Source organism: Phyllobates terribilis, unplaced genomic scaffold (assembly GCF_046119375.1).
Source record: "Phyllobates terribilis strain yellow unplaced genomic scaffold, ASM4611937v1 Scaffold_2__4_contigs__length_985480577, whole genome shotgun sequence".
In the NCBI taxonomy this organism is placed as follows: Eukaryota; Metazoa; Chordata; class Amphibia; order Anura; family Dendrobatidae; genus Phyllobates; species Phyllobates terribilis.
The window spans coordinates 616,787,910-616,815,898 of record NW_027362762.1 but is presented as its reverse complement, the minus strand read 5'-3'; the positions used below and the strand labels follow the sequence as shown (position 1 = coordinate 616,815,898).

At 43.4% G+C, this 27,989-nt stretch overlaps 2 protein-coding genes across 3 annotated transcripts in view; one reads left to right on the top strand and one right to left on the bottom strand.

The window, feature by feature from the left end:
* On the bottom strand, nt 1–27,789 carry PIGW (phosphatidylinositol glycan anchor biosynthesis class W). The gene is made up of 2 exons (XM_073666535.1): nt 27,160–27,789; nt 1–4,522 (listed from the first exon to the last, which is right to left on the bottom strand). The coding sequence occupies exon 2, from the start codon at nt 4,520–4,522 to the stop codon at nt 3,011–3,013; it is 1,512 nt and encodes a 503-aa protein (XP_073522636.1). The 5' UTR covers nt 27,160–27,789; the 3' UTR covers nt 1–3,010.
* The window catches only part of MYO19 (myosin XIX), a 264,615-nt gene continuing 263,663 nt past the window's right edge, over nt 27,038–27,989 (top strand). For both annotated transcript variants that reach the window (XM_073666532.1, XM_073666534.1), the window contains exon 1: nt 27,038–27,498. In XM_073666532.1, the coding sequence (XP_073522633.1) occupies nt 27,457–27,498 (42 nt within the window). In that variant the 5' untranslated portion in view covers nt 27,038–27,456. The remainder of the gene's footprint in view (nt 27,499–27,989) is intronic.

Here is a 27,989-nt window from a genome sequence, read left to right as displayed (position 1 = left end):
TAACTCAAGCAGTGGGAGGTCTGCAGTATACATCACATAGAATACACTGATACAGTAGTATAAACAGCACTTAGAGTACACAGACAGCTGTATTACACAGACTGCTGTATACATCACATAGGAAACACAGAGACTGCTATAAAATTTACATAGGATATGCAGACGGCTGTATATACATCACATAACAGACAGAGACTGCTGATTTACATCACACAGAATTCACTGAGATGCATGTTGCTTAATATCTGTAAATATCCCTGAACAGTGTAATAATGTAAAGCTATATTTGTACACCAGGAAAACTTAACAATTGTGACAGCTTGTGAGGATTTTTAGCTTAAAAGAATCACAATCTTCTGGGAAAAATGGCTGACACACAGAGAACTTGAGAACTTTCATTCCAACACAGCAGTTTTTCATTTTAAACTGTCCACAAATAGCTTCACTTTTCTTTTAAAAGTTAAATAATCCCATCAACTAGGAAATACAAAATACTTGTCATGGCTCGGTTTGGGGGGATTCGATCCGCTGACCTGTTGCTTCGTGGTCAGTTCCTCTGTTTGCTGAGCTATTGCCTTTTCTTCCCTGTCCAAATGCTGATGGATCCAATTGTCTTTGTTCCCCCTTTTTGGTTTGGTCCTGTCCCGATGTTTTCTATTTTCCCATTTTGGTTTGCCCTATTACATTCTGAGTTGGATTTTATATGTTCACCCTTCTCTACACTTCTTTGCTGGCTATACCTCTAGGTGGACTTGAGTTTAGAAGTTCCAATCCTTCAGCTAAGAGGTTTAACTTGCATGGTAAACACCAGTTGAATTCCTGCAGTGAGTCCGTTTGTTTTCCTCCACAAATTTCTGGAAGGTTATACTGGATCTGTTGACTTACGGCTTTCCTTAGCTTTCCCTCTCTCCTTACCCTACCTTATATGAACATGTTTTAAATTTTCTCACCCTGGGTTTTTGTACCTTCCTGCACATTTTCCTCTCCTCTTGTTGGCAGTGAGTTGCAGCCTCCCCTCTTGTACCTCAGAAGGTACGAGAAACCCCTCGATGGCCTCTTAGGGAGCCATGTATGAGGTAGTGTTTTTGAATTGTGCAGCTAGGGTATTTCTAGTCTGTACAGAGACCAGTTGGGTGTGGGTGCGACGTCTCCCTGTAATTGGTTTTCCCTTTTTCCCCATTACTCGTGAGTGTCTGTTACATTCATAACAATACTTTCCCAGTCTGGCCACTAAGGCCATATTTCCACATTTAATTTTTCTTTTATAGATTTATTGAAGCCAAAGCCAGGAATGGATGAGAAGAATAAAAAACAAACAAGAAAAGGCAGACACCTGCAAGAAGTACATAAAAATCTACCTATTTTTTTTTAAAAAAAAAAAAACAACCCAATACCATGTGCATTATAGATGTATTTCCCATTAAATTAAAAAATAAGCTTATTCAAATAACTAATGAATCTTTTGCATGTGAGTTTTGGAGCACAATTTGTACACTTTTGCACAGATAAGAGATCACAGAAACCTCCACTACCAACTATTTAATCTTTAAAAGTATTATGAATTATAATGTAAATGCCATAGACAATATAGGGCGGAAACAAAAGAAGTTCAGCTTTGGAAAAGATCCTGTTTGCAATATAGGTAGAACATTAAAATTAGAGACAGTGAACATACAATCACTGGTGTTTCGTAGCTGTGCAGAGGTGATGTAACGAGAAATGGTCTTTAATTAGGAGTAAACAGCATAGAGATGGTACTGAAAGTCAAATTTGCTTATAGTTTGTTTAAGAAGAAGTCATATAGTGAGAAAGGCGTGGGGAACTAGGACCAAACCCTAAGGAACGTCAACAGTAAAAGGGAAGAGGAGAGGAAGAAGTGCCAGAAAATGATTCAATGAAAGATGTCAGAGGCTGGGAGAAAACATTACCCTTTAAGTAATTAGACTGGCGCTTAGTAAAACATTGGTAATACACGGACTCAAATAGTGCAAAGAGATCCAGGAGCATCGAAAAGAGTAGTTACCATTAGATTTAGCTGTTAGAGACATTAATAAGGGAAGTTTCAGTAGCCTGTAGAAGCAGACACCAGATAGTGTATTAAAATTATGTTGTCAAAAGGAGAGGGTGTCTTTTTATTATTCTCACCGACACTCTATACCCTATGCCTCCAGGACAGGCTGCTATGGTGATCTATGGCAGAGAAGTAAGCAATCAACTCCAGTCCTTCGGTAATCTGACCACCCAGGCCCATGATTGGTTGCAAAGGTCCAATGACTAGAATGGTTTGTAATCAAAAGCATAACTGCTGCCGCCAATCATGGGCCTCGGCGGTAAGGTGAACAACTAATGGATTGTCATTGTGGTTGTTCGCAGAGCAGCCACAGGGGTTAGCGTGGGTGACTATAAATCATTTTACTCTTTTTTACCCATTCATGGCTTCTGAATTATTCTAAAAGTCATTTCAATAGGAGAGCCGCCCCGAGAAGGTAGGATTTGTCATTTGTACTTTACTTTTCTCTAGATGTGAGTAGGAGGCCCAATATTACATGATGATACAGTATGTAGTGTATATGAATGATAGAGATAAAGGAATGGCAAGAAAAATATCTGATTTGCAAAATGGCTCCTTTCTCTATTACTCAGTCAAAGTTATACTATAAAATATACAGATAATTAGGACAATAAAATTTGACATGTTAAGTTGTCATTACATGATTATTTTAGTAATTACTTGCTAATAAAGTAAAAAATCCAGTGCATATTTTCTTAGAATTTTGCATTGCACCATTCCAGTTATCCCTCGTAAAAAGTATGAATACATTGACATCTTGGTGTTTTGACAATACACTGACAATCTGATACGTAGGACCTCTTAGGGGTAGGTCATTATTATCATAGCACTAGCAAACCCCTTTAATGCAATTAAATTCAACTAACCCTGAGGAAGACAAATATATTATTTTTCCATCAAAACATTTTAATGCGTAATCACTAAATAATCCCCAGTTACTCACCACCACTTAACAGTAATATTATTTACGTGTAAAATATAAGAAATCAAACAGTTTGAAAACATATACATAAGAAGTGCAATGAGCGAGAATACACAGTTACTGTGAATAGTATCAATTAATAGGTTTACTACACCAGTCAGTATATTTGAGTGCAAGAAGAACAGCAACTGATTCCTATTGATAGCTTCAATTAGACAGAAATGAATGACTTTCTTTTTGTCTTTTAGATGCAAGACATTCCTTTGATGGCCGTGCATAGCACTGCTTATATTCCAGGTACTAGGAATACTGCTTCCAGGAGTCAAATGCTTAACAAACACCAGAATCAGATCACATAAAAATATTAAGCATAGCCAAGCCATACACTGGCCAACAGTCCAAATACAAAATGGAAAGTTGCCCAATCTACGGGAAATGAGCTCAACATACATTTGAGCTATGACCATACTAATTAGGATCGTAACAGATAAAATGGTGAACTTAAGAAATAATTCTATCCATTCTTTCACAAATTTTCTTTTCTTTAAAAGGTAAGATCCAATCTGAACTCCAATCATATAAATTCCAATATAACCAATTACAGAGAATATTCCTTCTCGGTTTGCATTAAGAAAACCATGTCTTGTGCCTTTTTCATCACTGCCATATAAGATAAAAGTCTTTAAATTAGTTGTTTCCAGAAGTATTTGATAGCTGAAAATAATAATTGTAGCCACAAGCCAGATTTTGTGAGCTGGAATTAAAGTCAGTAGACATGATGAAAACACCCTAACAATTGCCAAAGTGAAAAAAAAGTTCCAGTGAACTCCATACTCTGATACGTGTTCATGATAATCTATAGCTTTCACACTGATGAGTCGTCCAAGCCCAAGAAAGACTAATGGCCACACAGCAATAAGTTGGTTTTTTACTCTGTGAAATGCAGACGCTTTTTCGTCATGTTTTGATCTCGCTTCCGGGGAAATAAGGGCATTTGCAAAAGTAAAACATCCCACACCAAGATCCATTACACCAGTGCCATATGTTTCTGTTTTGGCGTAACGCCTTGGAAACACAGGAAAATCCACAGCTAAAATAGAAATGGCTGTAAGCAAATTAATGAAAACGCGAAACGTTGTAATTGAAGGTACATTCCGGTCTTCTATTTGTGCATTTAAGAAGGTCTGGCAGACATTTGTAAAAGATGTGTTTTTGTAAGAAACCGTATTCCTGTATATCACGTAAATCCCCAGTGCACACGTTAATGAAATACAAACCACCACTAGGTGTAAGAAATCCGAGAGGACTGTGCAGGACAATACTTGTGGAAGCACTAACAGAGAAAAATCCAGAAAAAGGCTGTATTTCCATGAGTAAATAATTACACCAAACTTTTGATAGAGGGAAATAAATATCAAACCCCTGCAAAGGATGCAAAGAGGGGTTATACTTAAGCCTAACGAGATCTCCTCTATGCTGGTCCCATTGAGGTTTCTTACAAAGGTTTCTTTTAGCTGCTTTCCAGACATCTATGGTAGAAAAATAAATTGTGTTAACACAAATTAAAGTTTATGAAACAAAAAATACATTTCAAAAATTACTTTTTTTGTCAAGATTTTTGTGCATCTTTGACAAGCACTGAGAAAGACACAAATTCATCAAAATTCAAATACTCCCCTTTTTCCAGCAATGTTGGCACCTGTATTAAGACACAATGAGTTGGTGGAAGCTACAGAACAGGAATACAAAAATGCAAAAAATAAACTATAATATAGCTGTTGTCTTTAAAAAACTAAAAAGACAACAACAACAAAAAACACCCCTGGGATTTCAATGGCAACAAATAATTACTTGTAATTCACAGAAAAAGCATGGCATTACTGCAGGCAGCTTCAATGTGCCACTATAGGAATAAAAAATTGCGGTGAGCAATGAAACGTCTATGTTAGATTTTTGTGATTTTTACAAGGTTTTCTGACAAATGTATTTTTTACTGTTCACTTTTCACGCAACATTTTTTGAAAGTACTTTACAGCAACAGTAAGAGTAGTTCCCATGTGGCTGTTTTGCAGTTTTCTGCACGTTTGTTTTGTTTGGAAAAAAGATGCAATTTGCAGTACTAGTAAATTAAATGTAAATGTCAAAAAATTGCATTTTTTATTCCATGCACATTTAGAAATTTCCAACATGTCAATTCTTTCAGCATTTTTCACCCATTCAAATAAATAGAAATGAAATGTAAGTACAGTATTTTGCAGATTATAAGACGCACCCCAAATTTTGTTGAGGAAAATAGGAAAAAAAATGTTTAAATAAAATAGTGGTGCGTCTCATAGTCCGCTTGTACAGTAGCTTACCTGGGGGGCGGCGGTGGTGGAGCGGGGTCCAAGGAGGCAGGATCGCTACTGCAGGAAGACAGCGGCAGAAGTGGGGCAAAGTTGCGGGCCCCAGGCTGGTAGGATGGGGTGTTCTGCAGTGCATGCACAGATTGGTATCTCAATCTGCACATTCGCTGCCTCCGGCTGCCATTTTCCCGAGGCCCACCGAATTGAAAACCATGGAAAGTGCAGGGGCTCTGGGCTTTCACAAAATATCGGCGGAGCCCCCGCACCACCTAACACCCCCTCTTACCCGCAATATTGCCCCACTCCTGCCGCCGCTAGCTTCCTGCATCAGCGACTTTGGGACCGCAATCCAACAAAGTCGGTAAGCTACATTCGGATTATAAGGCGCATTCCCCATTTTCCTCCCATATTTGGGAAAAAAAAGTGTGTCTCATAATGCAAAAAATACGGTAATTATGCGGGCAAAAAAATGCACGTACAAAGCCACGAAAAAACACATTAAAAATGTGCATACCATATGTAATGCTTTTCCAGTCAACCCAACTAGACTGTTTCTGGCCTCATGCAATACACTTGTATTGAGCGTGCTGGAAACAGTCTAGTCCAGTACTGGTGAACCTAGGGCACGCGTGCCAGAGGGGGCACGAGTGTCATCTCCTGAGCACTCGCGCTCCTAGACCTGGACCGGCGGGTGAGTACTCTGAGCCCGAAGACGCCAGTCCCTACTTCAGCTAGATGTGCGTTCTCGGACACACATCTAGCTGAAGTGTACTGCAGCGCATGAACTTGCCAGGCCCGTGCGCTTCAATACATGCTGCCAGCAGCCTGGGTCAGCGTACACGCGACTGGGCGCATGCCAGTGACGTCATGAGTCCCCGTAGCTAGGACACTGAAATCAGCTGCCGGCTTCAGTAGAGGACGCAGCGCGGGAGAGGAAGGTGAGTAGGAATGTTTATTATGTTTTTACTAAGCGATGAACAGCGGCGCATATACAAGTATAGGGGAGCATATACCAGGATTTGGGGGGGAGCATATTTATGGATGGGGCATGTACCAAAATGAAGGGCATAGATAAGGATGTTGGAGCAGCATCATATATAAAAAAAAAAGGATGTTGGAGCAGCATCATATATAAAAAAAAGGATGTTGGAGCAGCATCATATATAAAAAAAGGATGTTGGAGCAGCATCATATATAAAAAAGGATGTTGGAGCAGCAGCATATATAAAAAAAGGATGTTGGAGCAGCAGCATATATATAAAAAGGATGTTGGAGCAGCAGCATATATATAAAAAGGATGTTGGAGCAGCAGCATATATATAAAAAGGATGTTGGAGCAGCAGCATATATACAAGGATGTTGGAGCAGCAGCATATATACAAGGATGTTGGAGCAGCAGCATATATACAAGGATGTTGGAGCAGAAGCATATATACAAGGATGTTGGAGCAGCATCATATATACAAGGATGTTGGAGCAGCATCATATATACAAGGATGTTGGAGCAGCATCATATATACAAGGATGTTGGAGCAGCATCATATATACAAGGATGTTGGAGCAGCATCATATATACAAGGATGTTGGAGCAGCATCACATACAGTACAGACCAAAAGTTTGGACACATCTCATTTAAAGATTTTTCTGTATTTTCATGACTATGAAAATTGTACATTCACACTGAAGGCATCAAACTATGAATTAACACGTGGAATTATATACTTAACAAAAAAGTGTGAAACAACTGAAAATATGTCTTATATTCTAGGTTCTTCAAAGTAGCCACCTTTTGCTTTGATGACTGCTTTGCACACTCTTGGCATTCTCTTGATGAGCTTCAAGAGGTAGTCACCGGAAATGGTCTTCCAACAATCTTGAAGGAGTTCCCAGAGATGCTTAGCACTTGTTGGCCCTTTTGCCTTCACTCTGCGGTCCAGCTCACCCCAAACCATCTCGATTGGGTTCAGGTCTGGTGACTGTGGAGGCCAGGTCATCTGGCGTAGCACCCCATCACTCTCCTTCTTGGTCAAATAGCTCTTACACAGCCTGGAGGTGTGTTTGGGGTCATTGTCCTGTTGAAAAATAAATGATGGTGCAACTAAACGCAAACCGGATGGAATAGCATGCTGTGGTAGCCATGCTGGTTCAGTATGCCTTCAATTTTGAATAAATCCCCAACAGTGTCACCAGTAAAGCACCCCCACACCATCACACCTCCTCCTCCATGCTTCACGGTGGGAACCAGGCATGTAGAGTCCATCCGTTCACCTTTTCTGTGTCGCACAAAGACACGGTGGTTGGAACCAAAGATCTCAAATTTGGACTCCTCAGAACAAAGCACAGATTTCCACTGGTCTAATGTCCATTCCTTGTGTTCTTTAGCCCAAACAAGTCTCTTCTGCTTGTTGCCTGTCCTTAGCAGTGGTTTCCTAGCAGCTATTTTACCATGAAGGCCTGCTGCACAAAGTCTCCTCTTAACAGTTGTTGAAGAGATGTGTCTGCTGCTAGAACTCTGTGTGGCATTGACCTGGTATCTAATCTGAGCTGCTGTTAACCTGCAATTTCTGAGGCCGTTGACTCGGATAAACTTATCCTCAGAAGCAGAGGTGACTCTTGGTCTTCCTTTCCTGGGGCGGTCCTCATGTGAGCCAGTTTCTTTGTAGCGCTTGATGGTTTTTGCAACTGCACTTGGGGACACTTTCAAAGCTTTCCCAATTTTTCGGACTGACTGACCTTCATTTCTTAAAGTAATGATGGCCACTCGTTTTTCTTTACTTAGAATTTGTATTATGGCAAGAAAAAAGCAGCTAACAGTCTATTCAGTAGGACTATCAGCTGTGTACCCACCAGACTTCTGCACAACACAACTGATGGTCCCAACCCCATTTATAAGGCAAGAAATCCCACTTATTAAACCTGACAGGGCACACCTGTGAAGTGAAAACCATTTCCAGTGACTACCTCTTGAAGCTCATCAAGAGAATGTCAAGAGTGTGCAAAGCAGTCATCAAAGCAAAAGGTGGCTACTTTGAAGAACCTAGAATATAAGACATATTTTCAGTTGTTTCACACTTTTTTGTTAAGTATATAATTCCACATGTGTTAATTCATAGTTTTGATGCCTTCAGTGTGAATGTACAATTTTCATAGTCATGAAAATACAGAAAAATCTGTAAATGAGAAGGTGTGTCTAAACTTTTGGTCTGTACTGTATACAAGGATGGGGGAGCAGCATCATTTATACAAGGATGAGGGAGCAGCATCATTTATACAAGGATGGGGGAGCAGCATCATTTATACAAGGATGGGAGGAGCAGCAACATATATACCAGGATGGGGGAGCAGCATCATATATACCAGGATGGGGGAGCAGCATCATATATACAAGGATGTTGGAGCAGCATCATATATACAAGGATGTTGGAGCAGCATCATATATACAAGGATGTTGGAGCAGCATCATATATACAAGGATGGGGGAGCAGCATCATATATACAAGGATGGGGGAGCAGCATCATATATACAAGGATGGGGGGAGCAGCATCATACACTGCTCAAAAAAATAAAGGGAACACTTAAACAACAGAATATAACTCCAAGTAAATCAAACTTCTGTGAAATCAAACTGTCCACTTAGGAAGCAACACTGATTGATAATCAATTTCACATGCTGTTGTGCAAATGGAATAGACAATAGATGGAAATTATTGGCAATTATCAAGACACCCTCAATAAAGGAGTGGTTCTGTAGGTGGGGACCACAGACCACATCTCAGTACCAATGCTTTCTGGCTGATGTTTTGGTCACTTTTGAATGTTGGTTGTGCTTTCACACTCGTGGTAGCATGAGACGGACTCTACAACCCACAGAAGTTGCTCAGGTAGTGCAGCTCATCCGGGATGGCACACAGGCTTGGACTGGCCTGGCGGGGTGCTGGGAAATCTCCCGGTGGGCCCCGGGCCCCCTGCAGATAAGACAGAGGAGAATTTTTTTTAAAAAAGTGGTCGCGGGCCCTTTAAGGGCGCGTGTACGCACTCTCACCGCCGTGATGCTCAGGACAGTAGCGGGAGGGGCCTGGGAGCAGGAGAGCCGAAGAGCAGAGCAAGGGCTGCACTGCAGCATCACAGTTAGCAGACAGGGCCGTACGTCTGCTGAAAGTGACAGCACACAGAGCGCCCTGCACTGCAATCTCCCGCCTTAGGAGCGCGTCTGTACTGTACAGATAGTGTAATATTTGTGTGTGTATGAATTTTTATGTATATGCTGCCTGCGTGTGTATATGCCTGTGTGTGTGAATATATATCTGTGTGTGTATATTATATATATATATATATATATATATATATATATATGCCTGCGTGTGTATATGCCTGTATGTATATATGCCTGTGTGTGTGTATGTATATATGCCTGTGTGTGTGTGTGTGTGTATGTATATATGCCTGTGTGTGTCTATGCCTGTGTGTGTGTATATGCCTGCGTGTATGTGTGTATGCCTGCGTGTGTGCATGCTTGCCTGCGCGTGTATGTATTTGAGTGCCTGCATGTCTACGTGTCTTCACACGTGTGTGTGTGCTTCCCTGCGTGTCAGCATTTTTGTGTGTGATTGTCGGAGTGTGTCTGTGCATGATTGTGAGTGCATTTCTGTGTGTGCTTGCCTGCGTGTGTACGTGTCTCCATTTCTGTGAGTATGTGTATCTGTGTGTATATTAGGGCTCTTTCACATGTCCTGATATTTACGGGACTGAAGATATCCGTGTCCACCTGTGTGTCATCCATGTGACACGTACCGGCGCTTGGGAATCAGTGTACAATTAGCGCTGTTCCCAAGAGCCGGGTGCTGAGCGCTGCCCTCATCATAGATCCCTGCCGGCGCTGCAATCAGCAGCAGCGTCAATGATGAGAGTAGTAGTCTACTCCCGCCGTGTCAAACTGTAAAAATAGGAATAAAATAAAAAAATCCTTATACTCACCTCTCCTAAGTGTCACCCGCTGTAATCTGTGCAAGCGCTCACGCCGAGGAGAATGACTCCTGCAGCGAGCGGGCCTCGGAGCTGCGCTCAGTGATTGACAGGGCACCGCTTGTTGAGCGCAGCTCCTGGGTCCACTCGCTGCAGGAGTCATTCTCCTCGGCGTGGGCGTGAGCGCTCGCACGGATTACAGCGGGTGACACTTAGGAGAGGTGAGTATAAGGATTTTTTTTATTTTATTCCTATTTTTACAGTTGGCCACGGCGGGAGTAGACTACTACTCTCATCATTGACCCTGCTGCTGCTGATCGCAGCGCTGGCAGGGATGATGAGGGCAGCGCTCAGCACCCGGTGCTTGGGAAGAGCGCTGTCATCAGTGTGCGGGACGTTTTGCGGCCTGTGCAGCAGTAAAAAACATACATGTCAGCGTGTTTTGCCCACGGACACCACATGGTCTGTGGAAAGTGGAAACACACTGACGTGTGCACATTCATTTGAATGGGTCTACGTGTAATAATGTCTCTGGTACATGTGGAAACTGTCACTGCATATACTGACGTGTGAAAGAGCCCTTAGTATGTGTCTATGTGCGCTTGTTTTCGTGTGTGTAAGCGCGCTTCTGCATGTCTGTGTGGTCTTCCGAAGATTTATTATATTTGGGGAGAGAAATTTTAGGAGACAGAATGGGGAGATGGGTGAAGAAATGGTATGGTGAACTAGAGGAAGGGTGGGAATGAGTGCAGGAACAGAATGGGGAAGGGGGATGTATGATGAAACAGTATGGAGAGTGGGGGAATAGTGTGAGGAGACAGTATGGAGAAAAGTGTGAGGTGACACAGCACAGAGACTAGGTAGTGAGGGGGAAGGTATAGAGATGCGGCAGTATAGGGGAAACAGTGTGAGGGCACAGCAAGGAGGGAAGAGTATGCTGAGGAGGGGGAGTGTGATGAAGGGGCACAGTATAGAGACTGGGCAGTATAGGGGGGATACAGTGTGAGAGGACAGTGTGAAGAGGGGGCCCAGTATAGTAAGGAGAGGACAGTCTGGAGAGCAGGTACCATAAGAGGGGTAGAGTGTATGTCATGTTTTGTGCAGGGAGCATTGTAAGAGTTAGGTTTATTCAGGGGCTCAGTGTAGATATTTTTATTCAGGAGCATTATAATGATTCTGCTATCTTTAAGGGCATCGTGTGGGGATGAGCTGCAGAAGACCGGAGAAGATGGAAGTCTGCAGAGATGAGCTGTGGATGAGAAAAGTCATCATGGAGTCTGGACAAGTGGAAGAAAAGAAAGAGAACGACTTTAATCAGAGAAGACGTCTCGGGTAAGGTACCTGGATGTAAATGTTCATTTGTGATCCTGCCTGTGTCTCATCAGTACTGTGGTTCCTGTATGGTCCGCAGTCTGATGATGACTGATAACAATAGAGATACTGGGAGTTAATTACATACTGGGAGTTGTAGGTTTATGCGATACAAGGATATATGGGTCTGACCTGACATTACAATTGATGGTGGTTCAGATGATGTATTCATGTACTGATGTGTTTGCGCGCGTCTGCGTGTTTGCGCGCGTCTGCGTATCTGGAATAATATGTAGTTTTGTAAGATGCGTGTATGTAACTGTGCATTGTGGTGTGTAATAACATTCATATGCCTGAGGCACCTTTACTAAATCTATTAGGTCTCTTTCACATGTGTTAGGGAATTCCATTTGTCTTTCCACATTTAGGAACAGACAAGTGAAATTTGCTAACCTTGTCATAATTGTCACCATTGGGATGTGCTTGTATGGAGCGGGTTCAGGAGCTGAGCCTGCTCCATACCGGGCAGATGTCGGCTGTGTTACATAGCCGGCGTCTGCCTGTAACAGCAGTGATCAGAGCTCGCCTTGATTGCTGCTGTTTTGAGTATTTAAGTGCCCTTGTCAATCACTGACAGCGGCATTTAGATAGCACAATGGCCGGTGCATGCAGTCACCTGTTCCCTTCAGCCCCCTGTGACGCAGTTGCAGGTTGCTGATGGGTTGCCAGTAGTGCTGAGTGAGCGTGGTCAGATAAGAGACATTACAGTCACCGCGAGCTACAAAAAGTGAGCGTGCTGCAATAATGTCCGGCACCTTGATTGTGACACTTCCATGGAGCCCAACCTCAGGCTGAGCTTCATTGAATGACTAACATGGCAGCAGCACCTGGCAACTAGTGCTGAGTGAACGTGGTCGGATAAGGTGTGATCCCAGCATCCTCAGGTGTTATCTGAGTATCTTGTAGTGCTCTGCTAATATGCTCGAGTCCCCGAGGTAGTATGTTTTGCGGCGGTAGACAGAAGCAACACATGCAGGGATTACCTAACAAACAGGCAATTCCTGCATGTGTTGCGTCTGTCTACTGCCACAAAACATGCTACCCCGGGAACTCGAGCATATTAGCAGAGCACTACAAGATACTCAGATAACACCCGAGCATGCTGGGATCACACCTTATCTGACCACGCTGGCTCAGCACTAGTTGCCAGGTGCTGCTGCCATGTTAGTCATTCAATGAAGCTCAGCCAGAGGTTGGGCTCCATGGAAGTGTTACAATCAAGGTGCTGGACGTTATTGCAGCACGCTCACTTTGTAGTTCGCGGTGACTGGAATGTCTCCCTCCTTGCACCGACCCAATAACAGGAAGCGAGTGGCGGCAGGGAGAATAAAATGTAATTTTCTCCGTGTAGCCAACGCTTTTCCAATAAGCCGTCTAACAAGGCTTTAAACCCTATTTCCCTGCAGATTACCCCTATATCTGCAGATAAATAGCGTTTTTCAAGGTGACAAGTTACCATTAAAGGGACTCTGGCAGTACGGAATGACTGTTCGAACAAAGTCCTGCCGCTTGGTGCTCCACAGCGCAGCCAATCATGTAATTATAGTACATTATAGAAAAGCATAACAAGTAATAAAACCATTTATGGTGGGCTGTAGTGTGGGCCCCTAGAGTCAGTTCCCCTGGTGGGCCCTAGTCACCCCAGTCCGACCCTGATGGCACATCAATGCGAGCTGTGGCAAGGTTTGCTGTGTCTGTCAGCGTAATGTCCAGAGGCTGGAGGCGCTACCAGGAGACAGGCCAGTACACCAGGAGATGTGGAGGGGGCCGTAGGAGGGCAACAACCTACCAGCAGGACCGCTACCTCAGTATTTGAGCAAGGAGGAACACTGCCAGAGCCCTGCAAAATGACCTCCAGCAGGCCACAAATGTGCATGTGTCTGCACAAACAGTTAGAAACCGACTCCATGAGGGTGGTATGAGGGCCCGACGTCCACAGATGGGGGTTGTACTCACAGCCCAGCACCGTGCAGGACGCTTGGCATTTGCCACAGAACACCAGGATTGGCAAAGTCGCCACTGGCGCCCTGTGCTCTTCACAGATGAAAGCAGGTTCACACTGAGCACGTGACAGAAGTGACAGAGTCTGGAGACGTCGTGGAGAGCGATCTGCCGCCTGCAACATCCTTCAGCATGACCGGTTTGGCAGTGGGTCAGTAATGGTGTGGGGTGGCATTTCTTTGGAATGCCGCACAGCCCTCTATGTGCTTGCCAGAGGCAGCCTGACTGCCATTAGGTACCGAGATGAGATCCTCAGACCCCTTGTGAGACCATATGCTGGTGCAGTTGGCCCTGGGTTCCTCCTAATGCAGGACAATGCCAGACCTCATGTGGCCGGAGTGTGTCAGCAGTTCCTGCAAGATGAAGGCATTGAAGCTATGGACTGGCCCGCCTGTTCCCCAGACCTGAATCTGATTGAGCACATCTGGGACATCATGTCTCGCTCCATCCACCAACGTCACATTGCACCACAGACTGTCCAGGAGTTGGTGGATGCTTTAGTCCAGGTCTTGGAGGAGATCCCACAGGAGACCATCCGCCACCTCATCAGGAGCATGCCCAGGCATTGTAGGGAGGTCATACAGGCACGTAGAGGCCACACACAATACTGAGCCTCATCAGGAGCATGCCCAGGCATTGCAGGGAGGTCATACAGGCACGTGGAGGCCACACATAATACTGAGCCTCATTTTGACTTGTATTAAAGACATTACATCACAGTTGGATCAGCCTGTAGTGTGTTTTTCCACTTTCATTTTGGGGGTGACTCCAAATCCAGGCCTCCATTGGTTAATAAATTTGATTTCCATTGATGATTTTTGTGTGATTTTGTTGTCAGCACATTCAACTTTGTACAGAACAAAGTATTCAATGAGAATATTTCATTCATTCAGATCTAGGATGTGTTATTTGAGTGTTCCCTTTATTTTTTTGAGCAGTGTATATATTTTTTATTATATCTATATACACACACACAAAATATTAAATAAATCATAACTTTGATATTGTAACAATTGGACTGACCTGGAGTGTAAGGTTTATAAGTCATTTTATTTTTACTACTCAGCAAATGCTTCCACCCCTCCCCCACCCCCACACAAAATAGGTTGAATTGTATTTTTTTTTCCAATCACTGTCCCCCACTTTGTATGGTGAAATAAATGAAACATTCAAAACTTCTTATCACGCATAAAAGCAAGTCGCTTGCTACATGGACAGAAGAAAAAAAAAAGCTATAGCTCTTGGAAGAATGGTAGGGAAAAAAAAAAAAAAAAGAAAGTGCGATATATATATTTTGTGTGGAGTCGGTGTCCATTTTCGTGGAGTCTGAGTTGGTATTAAATGGACCGACTCCTAAAATATATAATAAATTAGGTTCATTAGTACAATGCAGGATGTGCGGTAAATGTTTTCAGAACAATTTGTGAAAGTTATGAAATGTCCTATAAATGTGGACGTACTAAAAAGAATGAAGAAAAAGAATAAATAAAGTATGAACATAATAACTTATAGATCCAAACATATGGAGAGGTATTATAGATTTCTTGTGCATCTTGGACATGGAATGAATAGGATATGAAATATATGTAAATACTAGGGGAATAAACACATATCCCATATAAACAGGTATATATTATATTCCCTGTGCTTGGTAGGTGGGGAATGAACATGGAATACATGTAGATAATAGGGGAATGAACACATATCCCATATAAACAGGTGTATATTATATTCTCTGTGCTTGATAGATGGGGAATCAACATGGAATATATGTAGATAATAGGGGAATGAACACATATCCCATATAAACAGGTGTATATTATATTCCCTGTGCTTGATAGATGGGGAATCAACATGGAATATATGTAGATAATAGGGGAATGAACACATATCCCATATAAACAGGTGTATATTATATTCCCTGTGCTTGATAGATGGGGAATCAACATGGAATATATGTAGATAATAGGGGAATGAACACATATCCCATATAAACAGGTGTATATTATATTCTCTGTGCTTGATAGATGGGGAATCAACATGGAATATATGTAGATAATAGGGGAATGAACACATATCCCATATAAACAGGTGTATATTATATTCCCTGTGCTTGATAGATGGGGAATCAACATGGAATATATGTAGATAATAGGGGAATGAACACATATCCCATATAAACAGGTGTATATTATATTCCCTGTGCTTGATAGATGGGGAATCAACATGGAATATATGTAGATAATAGGGGAATGAACACATATCCCATATAAACAGGTGTATATTATATTCTCTGTGCTTGATAGATGGGGAATCAACATGGAATATATGTAGATAATAGGGGAATGAACACATATCCCATATAAACAGTGACTAGTGTCACTTTATGTGGTAATAACTCTGGAACGCTTCAATGGATCCCACTGATTCTGAAAAGACATATTGTACTTTATGAGAATGGTAAAATTTCTTCATATGAATGTCGTTTATTTGTTAAAAAAAAACAACACAGAAATTTGGTGCAAAATTTTCTAAATACCGTATTTTCCGGAGTATAAGACAACTGGGTGTATAAGAAGACCCCCAACTTTTCCAGTTAAAATATAGAGAGTTTGGGATATACTCACCGTATAAGACTACCCCTCTTCTAACGCACATACGGTAAAAAACAAAAAAAAAAAACAAAAAAAAACAGATTTGATGTCAATATGGTAATTTTAGTTTAAATGCTTATGACATGCAGGTACTTAGCAGGAAAACTGTCACTTATAAACATAAAGCTGTTTGTCTTCAAACATGTAAACATAAAACAGTGCAAGTGGATGAAACTTTTCCTAATTCACTCCAAAGGATAAGACAATAAACCCATGGGAGCTGCCATGCTGTTTGTTTTCTAAGCTGTCAACCAAACTGGAACTGATGATGATAGGAGGAAGATAACAAACAATAGAGAGAGCAAGTGCTGGGCAAGTCCCTGGAAAGTTAGCAACGCCCATCATAACTGCAAGCTACGGTATTTTTACAGGTTTTGCTGGCGTGAAATTTCCCTTTAAAAGCCTTCAAAATGCTCCTGTTCGTCATCTGATATCATAAGTACATCAATGACACCTTGTGATACATTTGTAAGGCAGTCATCCTATGAATCGAATTCCGGAACAACATGGTGTGGTCTCAACTTCGGCTTCCTCTTGCCACTAGTAGTCGTCCTCCATACCATCTAATGAATTTGATGTGCCACACTTCTTGAAAGCCTTGATTACTGTTTCTGCATCAATATCATTTCAGGCTTTTATGACAAACTTGCACAAAATATCCAACTGGGGAGCACGCATGTTTCCTCCTTTTGTGAATGACTTTTCGCCGCTAACTATCCATTCATTCCACTGTTCTCAAATGCGATCTTTAAATGGCTTGTTTAGGCTCACATCCAGTGGCTGTACCAACGATGTCAATCCTGCAGGAATAACTGCCACATCTGTGTTTAGTCTTGCAAGCCTTTGCTTGGTGCCGGGAGTTAAATGAGCCCTGAACATATCCCACACAAGTAGACTACATTTTTGAATAAGTCCACCTGGTCGCCTGCGCCATAGATTATCAAGCCATAGCTTTACCACGTCTTCATCCATCCAGCCTTTTTCATTCACATGTACAAAACAACCAACAGGGAACTTGAGTTTCGGCATTGTTTTTCTTTTAAAAATAATCATTGGTCTCAGTTTGGCGCCATCAGCTATGCATCCTAATACCACTGTAAAACTGGACTTCTCATGCGCTGTTGTTTTAATTAAAATTGTTTTTTCACCTTTTTGATGGACAGTTTTATTTCCAACCATATCAAAATTCATTGGGAGTTTCATCCATATTTCCAATACTAAACGGACAGCCATGTTTAGTGCGCTGTTGTATTACGTATCGATGGAAACTATTTACTTTGCTGTCAAGATCTGCAGGTAATTTTTGGGCAATTTTCGTCTTTTGCCTCAGTACTATATTATGCCTTGCCATGAATCTAGTACAGCAGGATACAGTGGCCTTACATCTGTTGCTGTGATGGGTTAGATGTGGCCCACTGAAGTGCAAACGGATTTTGTTTCGGGTCACTACATAACCGTTTTGGTGATGCTCATTCACCATGTCTGCTACGTGTTTTTCGAGTTCTGGCCAATGTGGGGTGCCTCTTCTTAATCCACACTTACTCCTTGGCATACTCTTTAATGCTTTTTCATTTGCTTTCCAGTCCCGAACTATCTTTTCTGCTACTCCATATTGTCTTGCAGCAGCGCAGTTATTAGGTTTAGTGGCAAAGTTTACAACTTTAAGTTTGAAACTGGCTTCATATTTCTTTCTTCTTGAAGGTGAAGCCATGATGGGGTTTTGACTGTTGGACATTTGTATACTGTACTGTATGTACTGGTGCTATACTGTATGAACAGGTACAGATACTGGTGATGTACTGGATGTGGTGCCCAGTATACAACAACCAGCCAATCACGGCAAGTGATGAACCTTACCGGCGATTGGCTGGTTGTTGTATACAAATCCTGCTTGGATTGGTCAGCTCTCCCTGTCTCCAAGACTATCAGAGCGGTAGTACATCCCTCTGGCCCGCCCTTGTATTACCTCCTTCTCTGCCTCTCAGATCTCCCACATGCGCCTCCTCACCTCGTCATTGCAGTCCCCAGGAGCGAGATCTGAGAGGCAGAGAAGGAGGTAATACAAGGGCGGGCCAGACGAGTGAAAGAGGCGTGTTTTCTGGGCACAGCACCGCTCTTTCTCTTTTTTCCATATCAAGGGCGTCCCGGATGCCTGCAGCTTGCTTCACTTACACTTTCCCGGTGAGGCGCCCCCTCACCTCGTCACTGCAGTCCCCAGGAGCGAGATCTGAGAGGCAGAGAAGGAGGTACCAGTAATAGGATACAAGGGCGGGCCAGAGGGATGTGCTACCGCTCTGATAGTCTTGGAGACAGGGAGGGCTTATAAATTAAATTACGGCGTATAAGACGACTCCTGACTTTTGAGAAGAATTTCAGGGGTTAAAAAGTCGTCTTATATGCCGGAAAATACGGTATTCAATGCAATTTTTTTTTATTTTTTATGCCCTTAAATCAGAGAGATATGTCACACAAAATAGTTAATAAATAACATTTCCCACATGTCTACTTTACATCAGCACAATTTTGAAACAATTATTTTTGTTAGGGAGCTATAAGCTGTTCATTTCCCATCTATCAAGCACAGGGAATATAATATACACCTGTTTATATGGGATATGTGTTCATTCGCTTATTATCTACATATATTTTGTGTTCATTCCCCACCTATCAAGCACAGGGAATATAATATACACCTGTTTATATGGGATATGTGTTCATTCCCCTATTATCTACATATATTCCATGTTGATTCCCCATCTATCAAGCACAGGGAATATAATATACATCTGTTTATATGAGATATGTGTTCATTCCCCCATTATCTACATATATTCCATGTTCATTCCCCACCTATCAAGCACAGGGAATATAATATACACCTGTTTATATGGGATATGTGTTCATTCCCCTATTATCTACATATATTCCATGTTGATTCCCCATCTATCAAGCACAGGGAATATAATATACACCTGTTTATATGGGATATGTGTTCATTCCCCTATTATCTACATATATTCCATGCTGATTCCTCATCTATCAAGCACAGGGAATATAATATACACCTGTTTATATGGGATATGTGTTCATTCCCCTATTATCTACATATATTCCATGTTGATTCCCCACCTATCAAGCACAGGGAATATAATATACACCTGTTTATATGGGATATGTGTTCATTCCCCTATTATCTACATATATTCCATGTTCATTCCCCACCTATCAAGCACAGGGAATATAATATACACCTGTTTATATGGGATATGTGTTCATTCCCCTATTATCTACATATATTCCATGTTGATTCCCCATCTATCAAGCACAGGGAATATAATATACACGTGTTTATATGGGATATGTGTTCATTCGCTTATTATCTACATATATTTTGTGTTCATTCCCAACCTATCAAGCACAGGGAATATAATATACACCTGTTTATATGGGATATGTGCTCATTCCCCTATTATCTACATATATTCCATGTTGATTCCCCATCTATCAAGCACAGGGAATATAATATACACCTGTTTATATGGGATATGTGTTCATTCCCCTATTATCTACATATATTCCATGTTGATTCCCCATCTATCAAGCACAGGGAATATAATATACACCTGTTTATATGGGATATGTGTTCATTCCCCTATTATCTACATATATTCCATGTTCATTCCCCACCTACCAAGCACAGGGAATATAATATACACCTGTTTATATGGGATATGTGTTCATTCCCCTATTATCTACATATATTCCATGTTCATTCCCCACCTATCAAGCACAGGGAATATAATATACACCTGTTTATATGAGATATGTGTTCATTCCCCCATTATCTACATATATTCCATGTTCATTCCCCACCTATCAAGCACAGGGAATATAATATACACCTGTTTATATGGGATATGTGTTCATTCCCCTATTATCTACATATATTCCATGTTGATTCCCCATCTATCAAGCACAGGGAATATAATATACACCTGTTTATATGGGATATGTGTTCATTCCCCTATTATCTACATATATTCCATGCTGATTCCTCATCTATCAAGCACAGGGAATATAATATACACCTGTTTATATGGGATATGTGTTCATTCCCCTATTATCTACATATATTCCATGTTGATTCCCCACCTATCAAGCACAGGGAATATAATATACACCTGTTTATATGGGATATGTGTTCATTCCCCTATTATCTACATATATTCCATGTTCATTCCCCACCTATCAAGCACAGGGAATATAATATACACCTGTTTATATGGGATATGTGTTCATTCCCCTATTATCTACATATATTCCATGTTGATTCCCCATCTATCAAGCACAGGGAATATAATATACACGTGTTTATATGGGATATGTGTTCATTCGCTTATTATCTACATATATTTTGTGTTCATTCCCAACCTATCAAGCACAGGGAATATAATATACACCTGTTTATATGGGATATGTGCTCATTCCCCTATTATCTACATATATTCCATGTTGATTCCCCATCTATCAAGCACAGGGAATATAATATACACCTGTTTATATGGGATATGTGTTCATTCCCCTATTATCTACATATATTCCATGTTGATTCCCCATCTATCAAGCACAGGGAATATAATATACACCTGTTTATATGGGATATGTGTTCATTCCCCTATTATCTACATATATTCCATGTTCATTCCCCACCTACCAAGCACAGGGAATATAATATACACCTGTTTATATGGGATATGTGTTCATTCCCCTATTATCTACATATATTCCATGCTGATTCCTCATCTATCAAGCACAGGGAATATAATATACACCTGTTTATATGGGATATGTGTTCATTCGCTTATTATCTACATATATTCCATGTTCATTCCCCACCTATCAAGCACAGGGAATATAATATACACCTGTTTATATGGGTTATGTGTTCATTCCCCTATTATCTACATACAGTTAGGTCCATATATATTTGGACAGAGACAACATTTTTCTAATTTTGGTTCTAGACATTACCACAATGAATTTTAAACAAAACAATTCAGATGCAGTTGAAGTTCAGACTTTCAGCTTTCATTTGAGGGTATCCACATTAAAATTGGATGAAGTGTTTAGGAGTTTCAGCTCCTTAACATGTGCCACCCTGTTTTTAAAGGGACCAAAAGTAATTGGACAATTGACTCCAAGGCTATTTCATGGACGGGTGTGGGCAATCCCTTCGTTATGTCATTCTCAATTAAGCAGATAAAAGGCCTGGAGTTGATTTGAGGTGTGGTGCTAGCATTTGGAAAGTTTTGTTGTGAAGTAAACATGCGGTCAAAGGAGCTCTCCATGCAGGTGAAACAAGCCATCCTTAACCTGCAAAAATAGAAAAAACCCATTCGAGAAATTACTACAATATTAGGAGTGGCAAAATCTACAGTTTGGTACATCCTGAGAAATAAAGAAAGAAAGCACTGGTGAACTCATCAATGCAAAAAGACCTGGGCGCCCACGGAAGACAACAGTGGTGGATGATCGCAGAATAATCTCCATGGTGAAGAGAAACCCCTTCACAACAGCCAACCAAGTGAACAACACTCTCCAGGAGGTAGGCGTAACAATATCCAATTCTACCATAAAGAGACGACTGCATGAAAGTAAATGCAGAGGGTTCACTGCACGGTGCAAGCCACTCATAAGCATCAAGAATAAAAAGGCTAGACTGGACTTTGCTAAAAAAGATCTAAAAAAGCCAGCACAGTTCTGGAAGAACATTCTTTGGACAGATGAAACCAAGATCAACCTCTACCAGAATGATGGAAAGAGAAAAGTATGGCGAAGGAGTGGTACAGCTCATGATCCAAAGCATACCACATCATCTGTAAAACACGGTGGAGGCAGTGTGATGGCTTGGGCATGCATGGCTGCCAGTGGCACTGGGTCACTAGTGTTTATTGATGATGTGACACAGGACAGAAGCAGCCGAATGAATTCTGATGTATTCAGAGCCATACTGTGTGCTCAGATCCAGCCAAATGCAGCCAAACTGATTGGTCGTCGTGTCATACTACAGATGGAAAATGAACCAAAACATAAAGCCAAAGCAACCCAGGAGTTTATTAAAGCAAAGAAGTGGAATATTCTTGAATGGCCAAGTCATTCACCTGATCTCAACCCAATTGAGCATGCATTTCACTTGTTAAAGACTAAACTTCAGACAGAAAGGCCCACAAACAAACAGCAACTGAAAACCACTGCAGTGAAGGCCTGGCAGAGCATCAAAAAGGAGGAAACACAGCGTCTGGTGATATCCATGAGTTCAAGACTTCAGGCAGTCATTGCCAACAAAGGGTTTTCAACTAAGTACTAGAAATGAACATTTTATTTACAATTATTTAATCTGTCCAATTACTTTTGGTCCCTTTAAAAACAGGGTGGCACATGTTAAGGAGCTGAAACTCCTAAACCCTTCATCCAATTTTAATGTGGATACCCTCAAATGAAATCTGAGAGTCTGAACTTCAACTGCATGTGAATTGTTTTGTTTAAAATTCATTGTGGTAATGTCTAGAACCAAAATTAGAAAAATGTTGTCTCTGTCCAAATATATATAGACCTAACTGTATATTATATGTTCATTCACCACCTACCAAGCACAGGGAATATAATATACACCTGTTTATATGGGATATGTGTTCATTCCCCTAGTATCTGCATATATTCCATGTTCATTCACCACCTACCAAGCACAGGGAATATAATATACACCTGTTTATATGGGATATGTGTTCATTCCCCTAGTATCTACATGTATTTCATATTCACTCCATGTCCAAGATGCACAAGAAATCTTTAATACCTCTCCATATGTTCGGACCTATAAGTTATTATGTTCATACTTTATTATTTTTCTTCATTCTTTTTAGTACGTCCCCTATAAATGTCTGTCCTATTCCTGATCTAAGGATGTCGGCTTTTAGTTGAGATGAATGTGTGCTGCACTTTATGTACATGCTCAGTAGTGAGGCAGGGCTGTGGAGTTGGAGGTTTGGCTTACTGACTCCACAGCCATGCTAAAAGGCAGTGGCGTACCGCCAATGGCAGCAGGCCACGCGATTGCTATGGGGACCGTGAGCTGGGGGTCTTTCATAGCAGTCGGCCCCCTCCTGCACTCCCCGCTCAGCTGCTTGATTGCCGCCCACTGGCACTGTCCTCAGGCATGGCCGCGCGCAGTGCGGCTGTGTATTGTAGTAATGACACGGCAGGGGCAACACTGCGCCTTTAATTGTGCTTGTGTCGCCCCTGCCGTCATTACTAGCAGACACAGCCGCACAGCGCACGGCCGTGCCTGAAAACAGTGCCGGGGGGCAGCGGCGGCAATCAAGCAACGGAGCGGGGGGGTGCAGGAGGGGGGTCCCGATGAAGGAAGGCCCCGAGGGGGGGTACCGACGAAGGGAGGCCCCGAGGGGGGCCCTGATGAAGTGCCGGCAATTAAGCAGCGCCGGTGGAGCAGGAGGGGGGCCCTGATGAAGTGCCGGCAATCCAACACCGCCGGAGGTCCCCCCTGCGGAGATGCTGGGGAAACGGTGTGGGCCCCAATGGCGAGTGGGCCCCTCTGATGGCCATCAGACAAGCCAGCGGCCCTGCACAGCTGGACTGGACACAGGCCAAGTGGCAAGTGAGTGAGGCTTGTCGCCAGATTCCCCAATCCCCATATTAAATATATTTCTAATGTGTCTTGTGTGTATGTCAGTGTGTTTGACTGTGTATGTAATATATATATATATATATATATATATATATATATATATATATATATATACATACACACACATCTGTTTTATGTGTTTTTAAGAATGTGTTCAAATATGTACGCATGTCTGTATGTATACTTATCTGTTTGTGTATGTGCATATCTGCTTACCGTGCGCGCGCCTGTCTGCGTACCGCGCGCCTGCCTAGGTACCGCGCGTGTGTGCATACTGTGTGTGTCTGTGTACTGTGTGTGTATATTTGTGTATATGTGAAGGATGAGGGGGCAGGCTGGGCCCTGTGTTGTATACCTATATTTCTCTGCTGTATCTGTGCATCATGAATGTTGGTATGTATTAAAGGAGCCCACTGAGACTCTTTCACCCGGGGCCCACAAAAACCTGGAGCCGGCCCTGGTTGATAGCAATGATGGAGGAGGGAACGTCATGTGACACTCCCTCTCCCATCATTCCTCTTCTGACGCAGCGGTGTGATGACGCGCCACGCTGTGTTAGACAGTGGAGCTGGCAGCTGCTGAGGTGATGACAGAGACGTGCTGCAGAGACTGAAGCAGCGGGGAATGAGGAGCGGTGAGTATGTATTTATTTATAAATCAGTGAGTACTGATAATACTGGAGGACTGAGGCTGCATTTTACCCTATGGTGGGGGGAAAGCAGCATTTTACCCTATGGGGGGCTGCATTATACCGCGTGGAGGACCATGGCGAGTGACTTATACCGCGTGGAGGACCATGGCGAGTGACTTATACCGCGTGGAGGACCATGGCCAGTGCCTTATACCGCGTGGAGGACCATGGCCAGTGCCTTATACCGAGTGGAGGACCATGGCCAGTGCCTTATACCGAGTGGAGGACCATGGCCAGTGCCTTATACCGAGTGGAGGACCATGGCCAGTGCCTTATACCGAGTGGAGGACCATGGCCAGTGCCGTATACCGAGTGGAGGACCATGGCCAGTGCCGTATACCGAGTGGAGGACCATGGCCAGTGCCGTATGCCGAGTGGAGGACCATGGCCAGTGCATTATGCCGAGTGGAGGACCATGGCCAGTGCATTATACCGAGTGGAGGACCATGGCCAGTGCATTATACCGAGTGGAGGACCATGGCCAGTGCATTATACCGAGTGGAGGACCATGGCCAGTGCATTATACCGAGTGGAGGACCATGGCCAGTGCATTATACTGAGTGGAGGACCATGGCCAGTGCATTATACCGAGTGGAGGACCATGGCCAGTACATTATACCGAGTGGAGGACCATGGCCAGTGCATTATAAAGTGTGGAGGACTATGGCGAGTGCATTATACTATATGGAGGACCATGGTAAGTACATCATACTGTGTGGAGGACTATGGTGAGTGCATTATACTGTGTGGAGGACTATGGTGAGTGCATTATACTGTGTGGAGGTCCATGGTGAGTACATTATACTGTGTGGAGGACTATGGTGAGTGCATTATACTGTATGGAGGACCATGGCGAGTGCATTATACTCTGTGGAGTGTGGAGGACCATGGCGAGTGCATTATACTCTGTGGAGTGTGGAGGACTATGGGGAGTGTATTATACTCTGTGGTGTGGAGGAGAGGTGTGGGGGTCACAGTTGGGGGATCATACTTTGCCTTGGGAGTTGAGGTGGGGTACAGTAGGGTCATTATACTGTGTGTGTGGAGAAATTAACCATGGGGGTATCATACTGTGTTTGGGGGTGGGGGGGGGGCACTTTTCTAGACATCACACTTTATGGGGCAATGAAAGAGGGATCTAGGACTTCAGCAGGAGGAAAATTACTATATAAAGCCTGGAATGTTGTGAGATCTACTCTTCTGTGACCCTGACTTTTATTTACTTTTTTTTTTGGGGGGGGGGGGGGGGGCGCCCAATTAGAACTTCTGCTATGGGGCCGCATGATTCCTATGTACACCCCTGTTAATAGGGTTAACGAGATGCTAGTGCTCATGGTAGGTTGTAGGATGAACATTAGCATATTGTTAACCCTTTGGCTGTGTGCCCACGTACCGTTTTTCAAGCGTTTATGCTGCGGAATTTCCGCAGCATAAACGCTTGTGAAACGCTAGGTAATCCGCACCCCATGGTCCCCAAGGGGATTCCGCATGTTCTATGCACATGCTGCGGATTTTTCCGCAGTGTTTATGCTGCGTACAAAAATCCGCAGCATGTCATTTAATTTTGTGGAAGTGCAGCGGAACTCCCGCCATTGACTTGCATTGAGACGCACAGAAACCGCGACTGTACATTTGTACAAGCGGCTTCTATGCGTCTCTATGTGCGGATGGTACCCAGTTCTGGAGGAGAGGAGACTCTCATCCAGACCTGGGTACCATTGTACCTGTAAAAAAAGAATAAAATAACAAATAAAGTTTATACTCACCTGTCCGGCGTCTTCTCTCTGAATGCCAGCAGCGCTGAAGGACCTTCGGTGACGTCACAGTCATGTGACCGCAGGCCCTTCACCGCTCTGTCTCGCGATATGCCGGCAGCCGGGAACCAGACAGGAACGAGCGCTGCAGCCACGCCGGGGCCTCGGGGGTGAGTATAGCTTTATTTGTTTTAATTTTTACGGTTCACACTGTATAAATCTACGCTGTTTGCATGGATTTATACAGTGTGACCTAGTTGTCAAGCACTTTCCAAGTGATGCTATCGCCTGGAAAGCGCTTGTCAATCTGCATGTGGAAACGCATGTATTCTGCAGGAAAAACGCATGCACAATCAGCATGCGTTTTTTCTGCCAGGGAGATGCAGAAATGATGCAGAAATTTTCTGCTTCATTTCTGCATCGTGGGCACATAGCCTTTCAGAATGAGCCAGGGTCACTACTTTTCCCCCCAATATCCATCAATTAGAAATAGGAGCACAAAATATTGTATCATATGCTGTCGCCCTCTAGCGGCCACAATGACGTACTGGAAGAGTGTGACACAAACGCGTAGAAGCCACCCACCAGCACACATGGCAGTGAGCTCGGAGCCCCCACGTGTCTCCGCAGTCGCACGTCCCTCGGCTTTACGTCCTCAGACCAGATGTTAATAGTACTCACCACTGCGCACAGACAGCGGGCGGTCTACACTGCCAGCACCGGAGGGAGCGCCGCGCTGTGACAGGCAGGGGAGCTGGGTGCGGGGCAGTGACTCATCGCCGCTCCCGGTGGCCGGACCAGTTCCCTCAGAAGCCGCCGTGTTCCGGGATTCCTGGCGGTGACGCGGGCCAGTCAGGACAGGGCGCTGCTGTGACGCAGCTGACGGCGGGCTGGGTTTGATCTCCAGAATGACTTCCCTTGTCCTTCAGCCGCTCGGTGTGTTGGGACTGTGAGGACCTGCAGCATCTGGACTCCGCCATGAGTGCTGCCCGCTGTGCCCGGCAGGAGCCGCCGCCGCAGGTGAGTGGCGCTCAGCAGGGATGGAGCTGGAGAACTGCAGGCGAGGCCGCGTCTCCGCAGGACAGCACTGATGTCACAGCTGCTGCTGCTGCTGCTGCTGTCCGGCTTATCGGAGACCCCCATGTGCCAGACCTCTGATCCCATACTTATGTCTGTGCTGTCCTTCCCCTGACACTTTCCGGGTGCCTGCCAGGCCACTGCATCCATACTCTATGCCAGCCTTCCAGTCAGATTTTCTGTCAGGCCACTCCCACTCCAGGACCCGCTGGTGTCAGGCCACTCCCACCCCGGGACCCCTCTGGTGTCAGGCCACTCCCACCCCAGAACCCGCTGGTGTCAGGCCATTCCCCCTATCTCCTATGGCCAGAGCTGTCCTTCCCCTGAGATCCATCCTTTAACTACAGCTGTCCTTGCTTGAGAGTTTCCTTGTGCCCTGGCTCCTCCTTGTGCCCTGGCTTCTCCTGGTGCCCGGGCTCCTCCTTGTGCCCTGG

Excerpts from the sequence above, each read along its gene's own strand:
- PIGW (XM_073666535.1), bottom strand. The coding sequence starts at position 4,522 with ATGTCTGGAAAGCAGCTAAAAGAAACCTTTGTAAGAAACCTCAATGGG.